Source organism: Saccopteryx bilineata, chromosome 10 (assembly GCF_036850765.1).
Source record: "Saccopteryx bilineata isolate mSacBil1 chromosome 10, mSacBil1_pri_phased_curated, whole genome shotgun sequence".
In the NCBI taxonomy this organism is placed as follows: domain Eukaryota; kingdom Metazoa; phylum Chordata; class Mammalia; order Chiroptera; family Emballonuridae; genus Saccopteryx; species Saccopteryx bilineata.
In genome coordinates this window covers 36,480,000-36,493,340 of record NC_089499.1, presented here as the reverse complement: position 1 = coordinate 36,493,340, position 13,341 = coordinate 36,480,000, and the positions used below count along the sequence as shown (strand labels likewise).

Here is a 13,341-nt window from a genome sequence, read left to right as displayed (position 1 = left end):
CCCCGATATTTGCACTGCTCCTTCCCACTGTTCCCAGAGTTGTGCAGTGAGTCTGGCCTCTGTGAACGTCAGTAGCTTGAATAAGTACAATTCTAGAGTGTGTGTCACTTTCTATACATTTCACAGTATTTATTCAAATTATCTCTTTAAAAGGGCCTATGGACCATTTTTGGGGGGTTTGATATTTTTTCTTAGATAACTTTATATTTAAAAAAGAAACTACTGGTAAATATTGTATAATAATTTAAAACAAACTCCTATTTCCTGGTTTTCTTTAGCCTAACATTTTTCAAATTCTGGCTCTAAAAAATTTAATTTGCATGGCTAACTAATATTTATTTATAATTATTTTCCTGCTTCTAGTATGTAGGTGGCATGCTTCTAGATGATAAGAACCATGTCTTACTCATTTTTATGTTCTATAATCCATAGTAATTGTTTACATTTAATCAAAACCAGCATTTGTTTATTGAATTGAATTAAATGGTACATTAAAATAAACTTGATGACTCTAGACACCTGTATGGCCAGTAGCCACGGCCGTTTTGGTCATGCACATGCAGGTTCTCACTGGATTCGGGCAGACAGTAAAGTAACAGTGGAGCCAAAAATGGTGGCCATCCCAATATTAAAGTCTCGCACTGGCCGATGAGCAACACACAGGGAAAACACTTCATTCTTCATTCATTCAGAACTCACAAAGCCACTAACACATTATCTGGTCTTCTCTGGTTTCTCCTAGAATCAAAGGCCTCATCAGTCTCAATGGAGCTCACAAAAACCCCTCACCTCTGGTTCCCATCTGCACACCTCTTCTCTGTTCTCACTCTGCACAAACTCTGCAAAAACACGGCTTCCTCTGTTCTCGTCACAAACTTTCTGGCACGAAAACCTCTCCTCCAACACACATTATTAGTAAGACAACGGCCCTTCCCAAGCAGGAAGGTAATTTGCAGTTTCACAGACCACATACCTGGCACTGCCCAGCACCATTTTTTAACACTAAAAGTGAGCAAACTCAAAAAATATGAATTTTACAAACTCATTTGCCCAACATCACCCCATAAAACCACCATTTTCCTGTATCATGTTTTATTGAATTCCTATTATCAGTTGTAGTTTAAAAAATAGAAACCACATTGTTTTTAACCTACCCAAATTTTTCGCAGATGTTGGCAGTCTGTAAGAAATTAAACCTATTCTCGATTCCAACAGTGCTGGGAGAGCAGGCAACTTAGATAAGATCCTTCAGCAGTGTTTCCAGTGTCAAGATACTATTTCGTTATATAGGCTTGTTCTGCACTCCATCCAGGAGTCCATGGCCAATGACGTGGATAAAAAACTCATGAAACAGGTAAAGTATAATAACCTTGTAAAAGGAAGATTATTTTGATTTGTTTGTATTTGTGTGTGAATTGAAGTAAATAGCAAATTTTGGTAAATCTCTGCTTAAGTACATTTCAAACATCTACAGGAATGTGTGCTTGTGTCCAGAAGAGATCTCAGGAAAATTTGCATTTTCCTAATTATCATTGAGATTTTTAATCTTTTCATGCTTACTGGCTATTCTTGTTTCTTCTTATTTAAATTCTTTGTTCAAGTCCGTTAAACACTTTTTGAGTTGTTCATCTTTTTCTTATTGATCTGCAGGCATTTTTAAACATTCTACATACTGAGTACAAATTCTTTGTTACAGAGTTTGCAAATAAATGTCTTTTTTCTTGTTTGTTTCTTATCTTTTAACTTTATGGTCTCAAGCATTATACAGAGTTTTATTTCAATGAAGTCAGACTTATCAACGGTTGCTTTTATGGTTTATACCCGTGGATTTTCTTTTAAAAATCATTTGCTATCATAGCAGAGTTCTCATAAATATTTTCCCTTTCAAAATATTTGAAAGTTTTGTTCTTCATGTGTAAGTCCTTAACTCATGTTAATTTATTTTTGTTTATTGTGTAAAGAAGGGATCTACTTTTAAATCTTTTTTTACATGGCTATTTACCTAAATAGTGTATCTTTTCTACTGATTTGGAATGCCATCTGTAAGTATCAAGCATATAGACACACGAGTCTGTTTCTAGGCTTTTCCGATTTTGCCTATTCCTTGCTAATACCAGTGTCTTCACTGTTAGAACTTTCAAGTGAACTGTAATATTTGGTTGGGCAAGGCCCTTCTGAATATTCTTCACAATTGTCTTGGCTAACTTCCCACATGTGTTTTTAGAATTGGCTCTGCAAGTGCTATGGAAACTCATTTTGGAATTTTAGGGATTGCACTGAATTTAGAGTATAAGTTGAGAAAATGAACATATAAGTCTTCTCCTTCATGGAAAACTAAATAGCTCTCCATTTACTTAGTCATCTTTTTAAATGACTTTCAAGAACATTTTACCTTCTTCCCAATAAAGTCTTGCCCATTTTTTGTTAAGATTTGTTCCTAAGGACTTTATAGTTAAAATAACATTTTATGTATTTTATTTTTTATTAAAGTATTGTTGGCATACAATAGTATATTTGTTTCAGGTGTACAACACACAGTGATTTGATATTTGCATAACCTATGATATGATCACCACACTATGTCTAGTAACCATTTGTCACCATGCCAAGTTATATAAATGTTATTGACTGTAGCCCATATGCTAAACAGTGCATTTCTGTGGCTTATTTATAACTGGATGTTTATACCTTTCTTCCCTTTCACCTTTTTATCCATTGAGGATGAGGAAAAAAGGAAACCTTAATATACTTTTGATAGGATTGTAAATTGGTGCAGCCACTGTGGAAAACAGTATGGAGATTCTTCAAAAAATTAAAAGTAGAACTACCACACAACCCAGAAATTCCACTTCTAGGTGTATAGTTGAAGAAAACAAAAACATTAATATGAGAAAATATATGTACTACTGTATTCATACAGCATTATTTACAGTAGCCAAGATATGGAAACAACATAGATATTTATTGATAGATGAATGGCTAAAGAAGATATATATACACAAGGGAATATTATTCAGCAATAAAAAAAGAATGAAATCTTGCCATTTGTGACACAATGGGTAGATCAAGAGTATTATACTAAGTGAAATAAGTCAGACAGAGAAAGACAAATAAAATAACATTTTTAAGTTTGTTGTTAAATTCAATTTTGATTTCTGAGAACTTACTTGATTTTAGCAACCTTGCTGAACTTTTAAAATTTGATTCTGAATCCATTTTTATGTTAATTTCTCAGCTTAGGGATTCCTGGGGTTTTGACTTTTCTTTTTATTTATCTCTTTGTGTGACAGAGACAGAGAGAGGGACAGATAGGGACAGACAGGAAGGGAGAGAGATGAGAAGCATCAATTCTTCATTCCAGTACCTTAGTTGTTTGTTGATATCTTTCTCATATGTGCCTTGTCGGGGGTGGGGGATACAGCAGACTGAGTGACCCTTGCTCAAGCCAGCAACCTTGGGTTCAAGTTGGTGAGCTGTGCTCAAACCAAATGAACCCTCACTCAAACCAGCGACCTCAGGGTCTCGAACCTGGGTCCTCTGCATCTCAGTCCGAAGCTGTATCCACTGCGCCACTGCCTGGTCAGACTGGGGTTTTGACTTTTCATCTTACCTTTATAGTCCATAAGTATCCTTGTCTTGCCCCCATGTCTTTGGGCTGGTATGTCCCTTTTGTGACCCTTCTCTGAGGGTACAGCCCTGGGAAGGTCCTGGTGGTGGCAAGCTTTCTAGTTCCAACTCCTTACCTCCTGGGGCATATGGGCTCTCCTGTGATCCCCACTGTAGGTGTGGAAACCCAGTCCCTGAAGTTGGGGACGGCTGCCCATCCTCTATCCCCACCCTGCTCAGGGACAGCATCCCTGGCACTTATTCCTCTGATTATCACTTTTCTTATCATTTTTGGCACCTGGAGGATTTCCGTTTTCCCCCAGGCTCAACTGCGCTCTTAGAAATGTTTTGTTATATGTTGTTTGATATTAACAGGCATTTGTACTAGGAGGGCTATGTTTTCCACCATCTTCCCAGATTTGGAACGTTGTCATTAGTTTTAATAATGCATTTCCTGCAGTTTTAATTTTTCACTGAACTTTTTCTATTTGTGTGCTATCTGTGGTATGCAATATATTTTTTATATACGCTACTGTCAACCTTAAAAATAAAATAGTTATTTTATTAGCCAAAATGGGTTTATTTTAGAATAGCAGAGAATTGCAATTGGGGACAAGCAAGCTATGGCAAAACCTTTGGAAAGTCCATATGACAGAAAAGAGGGGCTTGTTGTTATGAGGCTTTAGGAGGAAACAGGAGAGTTGTATTGAACAAAAGTTCATTGGAGAAGAGCAAAAGTTCAAGGCTGTGCCAGTTTCTCTTTGGCTGCAAGCAGCGGTTAGTGCGTTGTTGCTGGGGCAGAAAGGGGTCTTCCTTTTTCTTCAAAGCAGGAGATGAAATTCTCATGTGATTAACGTCTTGCCTTGTCAAAATAATTATCTTCCTTCTTCCTGCTGGCTATGCAGGCCTCAAGGAGTGATAGGTACATGAGATGTTCTTCCCTAAGGCCTCCCAACTCCAGTATAAAGTCTTTATTTTTACTTTATCTGATTCTTGATTAGTGTCTTTTGGGAAGTGTGCTTCATTCTAAAAAATCTGTTTCTTGGTTTATTTAATCATTTGAATTATAAATTTGAATAAGAAATCAATAAGATTAAAAGAATTCTGGAAATTTTAATGGCTGTTAGTTATATATAGAAGTACTTTATGATCACTGTTAATTTGTCTTTCTGCCTAGATTCTCTGCCTCATAAATATTAGTCATAATGGGGTGAGTGAATCAGAATTGATGGAACTCTATCCGGAGATGTCCTGGGCTGTCTTGACCTCCCTTATTCACAGTTTACACAAAATGTGTTTATTGACCTACGGTTGTGGCTTGCTCAAGTTTCAACATCTACAGGTAAAGTTATTTTAGTAAGTTGTTTTTTAACTTACAAATGTCAACATATCATTACATGCTGTATTATGCTATATTGTACAATATTATTTTAAGTTTCAGTTACAAGACAAAAGTGAATTCTGAATTTGGTATTACAAAAATTTTTGCAGTGATTTTACGTTAGATGTAAAATTTGGCCAATAATATATGTAGTATCTTTATGAGGTGGTTTTAACTTTGAAAGGTAGGGTCTTTCTGGAAGAGAAAATGTATTTTCCCTCACTTTATCATTCATTGAATTGCAAGTATAGTTATATGTGTATTTAGAGCTTGGACTCTGTAAGTCATTCTGCCTCTATTTACAACTGAGCTCTTTAGAGCTTAACTATATAACCTTGGACAAATTCTTTTTTTTTTTCTTTTTTTTTTTTTTTTCTGTATTTTTCTGAAGCCGGAAATGGGGAGAGACAGTCAGACAGACTCCCGCATGTGCCCGACCAGGATCCACCCGGCATGCCCACCAGGGGGCGATGCTCTGCCCCTCCGGGGCGTCGCTTTGTCGCTACCAGAGCCACTCTAGCACCTGGAGCAGAGGCCGAGGAGCCATCCCCAGCGCCCGGGCCACCATCTTTGCTCCAGTGGAGCCTCGGCTGCGGGAGGGGAAGAGAGAGACAGAGAGGAAGGAGAGGGGGAGGGGTGGAGAAGCAGATGGGTGCTTCTCCTGTGTGCCCTGGCCGGGAATCAAACCCGGGACTTCTGCACGCCAGGCCGACGCTCTACCACTGAGCCAACCGGCCAGGGCCTTGGACAAATTCTTTAAGTGTTAAGCAGACTTTTCCAGCTTAACATAGGGGTTGTGCAGAAAATTAATTGAGGTGGTCCTTGGTCCTTGTGAGGTTCTAGACATGGTGTTTAGTACATAGTAGAAAATGTTTAGGAAATATTGGTGAGCATAATTCTTATCTACAATGCCATAATTGATATATATGCATACAAATGGATATGAAGTCTTTCATTTGAGTGTGGTATATTATATTTGTAGGTATGAAATGTTTATAATTTTACAGGCTTATTTTTCTCCTTTATTGTTATTCTTTTTAGTACTTTTTTAACCCACATCTTTTAGATTTTTTTATTGAAATATAATTGACAAAAAATATTACATTAGTTTCAGGTGTATAACATAATGATTTGACATTTATATTTCTGAGATTTTTAATGTATTAACTAAAAGGTTTTTTCTTTATTTTGGGGTGGGTTTTTTTTGTATTTTTCTGAAGTTGGAAACGGGGAGGCAGTCAGACAGACTCCCGCATGCGCCCGACCGGGATCCACCCGGCATGCCCACCAGGGGGCGATGCTCTGCCCATCTGGGGCGTCGCTTTGTTGCAAACAGAGCCACTCTAGTGCCTGAGGCAGAGGCCACAGAGCTATCCCCAGCGCCCGGGCCACTTTGCTCCAGTGGAGCCTTGGCTGTGGGAGGGGAAGAAAGAGACAGAGAGGAAAGAGAGGGGGAGGAGTGGAGAAGCAGATGGGCGTTTCTCCTGTGTGCCCTGGCTGGGAATCGAACCTGGGACTACTGCACGCCAGACCGACGCTCTACCACTGAGCCAACTGACCAGGGCCTTTAACTAAAAGTTTGAAGTAAATTGTGTGATAAGTTCTTAAAATATTAGTATAGGAATTTTTATTCTTACCAGTACTAATCACATAAGTACATCCTGAATTTTAAAATATTATAATGCCATTTCTATTATACAACAAGATTGAAATAATTTTAAATTTTGATTTATAAATTCCTATTACATCAAATAGACAGCAATATTTTATTTCTTCTTTTTCTCCCTAGGCTTGGGAAACCGTGAGACTGGAATACATGGAAGATGCCACCACTATTTCTTCTTATAGGCAGAAGCTAATCAATTATTTCACCACACAGCTAAAGTATTATAAATACCTATATTGTTCTTCTGTAACTTCTGCTGCCCACTTTATCTCTGTGTCCTTATTTCTCTTTCTTAACTTATAACTTAATGTATAAATATTTAATTGGCTCAGTGGATAGAGCGTCAGACTGGGATGTGGAGGACCCAGGTTTGAGACCCTGAGGTTGCCAGCTTGAGTGTGGGCTCATCTGGTTTGAGCAAAGCTCACCAGCTTGGACCCAAGGTCGCTGTCTTGAGCAAAGGGCTACTTGGTCTGCTGTAGCCCCACAGTCAAGGCACATATGAGAAAGCAATCAATGAACAACTAAGGTGTTGCAACAAAAAACTAATGATTGATGCTTCTCATCTCTCTCCCTTCTTGTCTATCTGTCCCTATCTATTCCTCTCTCTGACTCTGTCTCTGTAAAAAAAATAAAATAAATTTTAAAAAGAGATTAAATTCTCTCACTATTCTGTTAATGTCAAAAAGACAAAAGATAATTCTGAAAGTGTTTTAACATTATGCTAAAGATTTAACTGTAAGGCCTGACCAGGCGGTGGCACAGTAGATAGAGCGTCAGATTGGGATGCAGAGGACCCAGGTACAAAACTCTGAGGTTGCTGGCTTGAGTGCAGGCTCATCCGGCTTGAGTGTGGGGTCGCTGGCTTGAAGCCCAAGGTCACTGGCTTGAGCAAGGGATCACTCACTCTACTGTAACCCCCCTGGTCAAGGCACAAATGAGAACACAATCAATGAACAATTAAGGAGCTGCAACAAAGAATTGATGCTTCTCATCTCTCTCTGACTCTCTGTCTCTTTCCAAAAAAGATTTAACTGTAAGTAAAAGCAATGCAGGCTCATTTTATTGCTTCTATTTTATTCCAGTTTGAAGAGATGAGTGAGTCTGTGTATATCTGTCTGTCCATTTGGGTTCATTGAGGGTTTTAAAAATAATTCAACTTTAGCAAAATTCCTTTAGAGTTTGATTGGTGTCCCTGAATATAACTTTATTTTCCTAGTTATAGTGGTAAAGTTTCTAGTTTTGATCATTAAAGAATCAGAGATATATGTTAAATATATTTTCTTGCTTCAGCATTTGTCTGAAGCCTTCTGCAGCAATCTCATTGTAGGGAAGTACTGTTGAGTGTTGTCCCCTCTCTTACAATAGCCAGGACCCAGTGACCTGGAGAAGTGCAGACGAACTCCCGTGGCTTTTTCAGCAGGAGGGAAGTAAACAGAAGTTGCATGATTGCCTTCTCAATCTCTTTGTGTCTCAGAACCTTTATAAAAGGTAAGAAACTTACCTGTAGAACACCTTTCTCCAAATAAACATATTTAAACATTTATTCCACTAAACAAAGAAAAGTAGCAATTTCAACTTAAAAATTAGCCCAGTTACAGTGCTACTGAAATATAAAACAATGTGGGAGAAATTGAAGACAACTTGCAACTTACCATGAGATCTTTTTTTTCCCAAGCGGCAAAGTAAAAAGAGTATGCCTACTTCATAAAATCAGAGCTGGAACGATCTTGAGACACCTTTCGATCTTGAGACACCTGCGTTGAAGCAGGTTTGACTCTAAATCACCTCAGGAGGTGGTTTATGATATCTGATACCTTCAGATACCTCGGTGTATCTGGGCTCTACAGAGAATCTGACTGGTGTTGAGGTTAAAGAAAGGATTACCTTTTTAAAATAAATAAATTGTTGGTCATTTCTGGTATATTGAATTTGCCATGTCAGAACCCCGCCTTCATATGAGTCAAGCTTTCTGACCTGCTAAGCCTCACGGGGGGGGGGGGGGGGGGTGTGTGTTCTGTCTCACTTAGAAATGCCACCATTTCTTAACAGCTGCATAATTTGTTTTTGCTCCTGAGTGAACTCTCCACTTTATTGTTGTACCTTATAACATTTTTTATGTTAATTACAATTTTTTTGTCATTACTTTGAAATCAGATTCATTGTTTAGTTTACCAGCTGTCTGAACTGTTCATGTAAGAAACTTCTAAACCTGAAAGAATTTTTTACGAGTTTATTTGAGCCAAACTGTCAACAATCACCGGAAAGCAAAATCTCACCAGATTCAGAAAATGCTCCAGAAAATGGTGGTTTTACCACCTACTTTATACATCAGAATCAAAGGGGAAGACATAGGGGGGGTTACATGAAATTGATTGGTGATAGATTAGGGAGGTGGGAGAAAGCAAAGCTGGGAATTCTCTGGGATTGGGTAGAAAGTAAGTATGTATATAGTGAAAGTTCTTTTACATAGGCAGGAATAAGAGTTAGTTAACATGGTAACAATGACAATGAATGGGTTTGTTGGTTCTTGCTCTGGTGGGATGCCTGCCCGGAGGAAATCAGGAAAAGAAGACCCTTATATTTCAAACACATGTTATCAGGTATGTGATTGTAGATGCAGAGGAGGACAGGTCCAATTAAGATAAGCATTGACCTTTGTTTAGAGAAAAATACCACCCTAGGACATGACTAGCCACCATGAACTGCTTTTAGTTAAAAACTTTCCATTTTAACCATCCTGTGTGGTTACTTTAGGTCCCTGAGTCTGCAAGGCCACCATGCAGGCTTTCCCTGAGCTTGTCAGGTTCAGTGTGTGGCCCCTTTTCCATCCACACAACCTACTTATTATCATCTACAGATGATTAAGTTTACTTTTATCATTCAAGTCCTTAATGAAAATACAAAGTAATATTCTATAACAGTTTGCCTGTGTTTCATTAGTCTCTTCTGCTCTAATTTCCATCACTTAAAATCGTTTTTTGAATGAACTCAGCTGACTTCCTCCAGCTGACTACATATAATGAAGTGTCTAAAAAGAATTCTGATAAATTTCCATATAATGAGATTAATGGTAACAACCACACTATGGAATCTTTTCTATAGTATGTGCCATAATCTTCTTGCAGTAACACCTGAGGCAGGTAGTATCAGCGCCTCCCTCCCTACAGCAGAGGAAGTTGAGGTGTAAGAACAGACACCCTGTTCATGATCACACAGCTAGGAGGTGGTGGACTCGGGTGACAGTCTGAGTCTGCAGTCTTACCTCACTACACAACACTTGCCTACTAATACATTGTCAAAACTTGATGTGAATTCCGGCATTTTCACTTGCTAATGGCTTTTCCAGCTTGTTGTTCATTAATTCCCATTATTCGTTGGAACAGAGGCCACTTTGCTGAGTTGCTGAGCTACTGGCAGTTTGTTGGCAAAGACAAGAGCGCGATGGCAGCGGAGTACTTTGACTCCCTGAAGCAGTATGAGAAAAACTGTGACGGCGAGGAGAATATGATCTGTTTAGCAGATCTCTATGAAACCCTGGGGCGATTTCTCAAGGACTTGGGCCTGCTCAGTCAGGTCAGTGTAGCTGGAGTAAGAGCCAATGCAGATTTTTCTTGCTGACCCTGCTCCCCTTCCTAGGGGTTAATGCTGCATTCTTTCATTGTGCTAACAGGTGATCTTATAGCCTTTCACTCACTATAGTTGGCCTCGCATCTTTTTTCTTCAGGCTGTGGTGCCTTTGCAGAGGTCTCTAGAAATTCGAGAGACGGCTTTAGATCCAGATCACCCAAGAGTAGCTCAGTCCCTCCACCAGCTGGCAAGCGTGTACGTACAGTGGAAGAAGTTTGGCAATGCAGAACAGCTGTACAAACAGGCGTTGGAGATCTCTGAGAATGCCTATGGTGCGGACCATCCACGCATCGCTCGGGAACTGGAGGCACTTGCCACTTTGTACCAGAAACAAAATAAGTAAGATTTAGATCACTAATTCTATGGTTTTATGACGGGGAGTTGCAGTTCTAAATATACTCATGTGGGATAGGCATTGTTTTGTGGCTGTGTATCTTTCCTTCTCTTATGTCTTTTGAATAGATCAAATACTGTTTGTTGGTCTGTGTCTTCATGGGGTAAACAGAAAACTGGAACTGTAAGATTCAGCTCTGAAGATGAGTGGAGGATAAAGCATGGAGTTTGGAATCATATAGTTGGATTTCAATCGGGGCTCCTTCACTGACTCGCTTTGTAACACTGAGTGCTGCAAACTAACACGAGGGCCTGCAAACCACTGTCCCTGGCAAGTTCAGGTGGCTGCCTGCTTTGTAAACAAGGTTTTGTTGGAACACGGCTGTGTTGTTTCATTGACATGTTATCTATGGTTGCTTCCTTGCTTCAGCTATGGTTTCCTTTGTAGTTGGAACAGGCTACGTGACCCACAAAGCCTAACATACTTATTTAGCCCTTTTTAGAAAAAGTTTGCTGGTCCCTGGTGTAATGAAAAGTACTTTTTAGGCACTCACTGAATGGCATCTTTTCCTCTCTCAGAAATTATTTCTTTTGCTCTGTCATAACTGATATGTATTGAAATTTTTTTCTTTTAACTTTTAGAAGTATTGTTCATATAAATTTTGTATGAATTTTACATTTATATTTTGACCAAAATTTAGCCTTTATTTAGCAAACTAAAATTCAAGATTGTAGCCTGACCAGGCGGTGGCGCAGTGGATAGAGCGTCGGACTGGGATGCGGAAGTACCCAGGTTCGAGACTCCGAGGTCGCGCGCGGGCTCATCTGGCTTGAGCAAAGAGCTCGCCAGCTTGGACCCAAGGTCGCTGGCTCCAGCAAGGGGTTACTCGGTCTGCTGAAGGCCCACGGTCAAGGCACATGTGAGAAAGCAATCAATGAACAACTAAGAAGTCGCAACGCGCAACGAGAAACTGATGATGATGCTTCTCATCTCTCTCTGTTCCTGTCTGTCTGTCCCTGTCTATCTCTGCCTCTGTAAAAAAAAAAAAAAAAAAAAAAAAAATTCAAGATTGTAGATCAGTTAAAAATGTGTTAAATGTCAGCTACTTGGAGGATTAATTTAGTTTTTTAGATATTGTTTTATGAAGGGTTGTGTTAAAAATTTTAAATTCCCTATGACTATCACTTCTAGAAATAGTTCTGTTTTTAATAGCTGTAAAAAGCTTTACACTAGATAAGGAGTTCTTTCATTTCATGGAAGCATGATGCTTTGAATATGTTCTTTTGTTTGACTTCCTTTTTTCTTTTTAAAGATATGAACAAGCTGAACATTTTAGGAAAAAATCCTTTAAAATTCATCAGAAAGCTACAAGGAGAAAAGGCAACTCGGTAATGATTTTTGTGTGTGTTGTGTTTTGAATCAGAAGAAAAGAGCATCTCTGACTATCATATAGATACATAAACATCCTGTTTTAAGAACTTTAGACTTTAAAGTGACTTCTAGGAAAGTACCAGTTAATATTTTCTTATTTATTTATTATGTATTTAAATCTTAGTGTTACTAAGAGGTACAACTTAGTAGACTCTTAAAAAGTCAACTTTAGCCTGATCAGGCAGTGGCGCAGTGGATAGAGCATTGGACTGGGATGCTGAGGACCCAGGTTCGAAACTCAAAGGTCGCTGGCTTGAGCACGGGCTCATCTGGCTTGAGCACGGGCTCATCTGGCTTGAGCATGGGGTGTTGGCTTGAGTGTGGGATCATAGACATGACCCCATGGTCACTGGTGGCTTGAGCCAAAAGGTCACTGGCTTGAGTCAAAAGGTTGCTGGCTTGAAGCCCAAGGTTGCTGGCTTGAGCAAGGGGTCACTTGCTCTGCTGTAGCGCCCCCCACCCCCATCAGGCACATATGAGAAAGCAATCAATGAACAACTAAAGAGCCTCCACGAAGAATTGATGCCACTCATCTCTCTCCCTTCCTCTCTGTCTGTCCCTGTCTATTATCCCTCTCTGTCTCTGTCACATAAAAAGAGGAAAAAAAATAGAACTTTTTATTGTGGTAATTATTTTGCAATATATATACTGCTCACAAAAATTAGGGGATATTTCAAAATGAATATGAAGTGATAGAAAAAGCATTTGATTTTTTTTTTATTAAACAAGAACATCAGAAAAGCAAACAAGTCAAAGAAAGTTGTTTGATTATGCAAACCAACTTTTATTTCAATGGTGAAAATGCACTATACAAAAGGCTGAAAGTACTGGAGTATCTGCATGTTCCCTGATCCCCTAAATTTTGTGAGCAGTGTGTGTACATCAAATCATTGTTCTGTATACCTAAAGCTTACACAGAGTTACAACTGTGTAATTATGTCTCAATAAATCTGGGAAATTAAAAAAAACTTTTAAGTGGAACTATAAAGTTCATTAGAAGGTTAGACTTTGGAAGACAGACTTAAAAGCTGCTTCAGTTCTTTAAAAGGTTGGAAAAGAGAATAAAAGAAATTTAGTTAATATTTTATATTGGATTCAAATCCAAAGAAATTCTTACTCTTGAGAACAAATAAATTATTTTCACATTTCTAAGCTGCTGATAAAAGCTAAATAGAACATGTCTGTTTTAACTTAAAATGCTATGTGCAATTTTTAATTAAAATATATCTGACATATACTGTCAATTTAAGGTATACACCATGTTGATTTGAGACACTTACTGTAATATGATTG

General features: G+C 38.6%; 1 protein-coding gene across 2 annotated transcripts in view; it reads left to right on the top strand.

Moving 5' to 3' along the window:
* The window catches only part of NPHP3 (nephrocystin 3), a 45,853-nt gene that overhangs the window by 25,448 nt on the left and 7,064 nt on the right, over positions 1-13,341 (top strand). For both annotated transcript variants that reach the window (XM_066245463.1, XM_066245464.1), the window contains exons 16-22: positions 1,216-1,354; positions 4,784-4,948; positions 6,777-6,871; positions 8,022-8,144; positions 10,040-10,229; positions 10,381-10,622; positions 11,930-12,005. In XM_066245463.1, the coding sequence (XP_066101560.1) occupies positions 1,216-1,354; positions 4,784-4,948; positions 6,777-6,871; positions 8,022-8,144; positions 10,040-10,229; positions 10,381-10,622; positions 11,930-12,005 (1,030 nt within the window). The remainder of the gene's footprint in view (positions 1-1,215; positions 1,355-4,783; positions 4,949-6,776; positions 6,872-8,021; positions 8,145-10,039; positions 10,230-10,380; positions 10,623-11,929; positions 12,006-13,341) is intronic.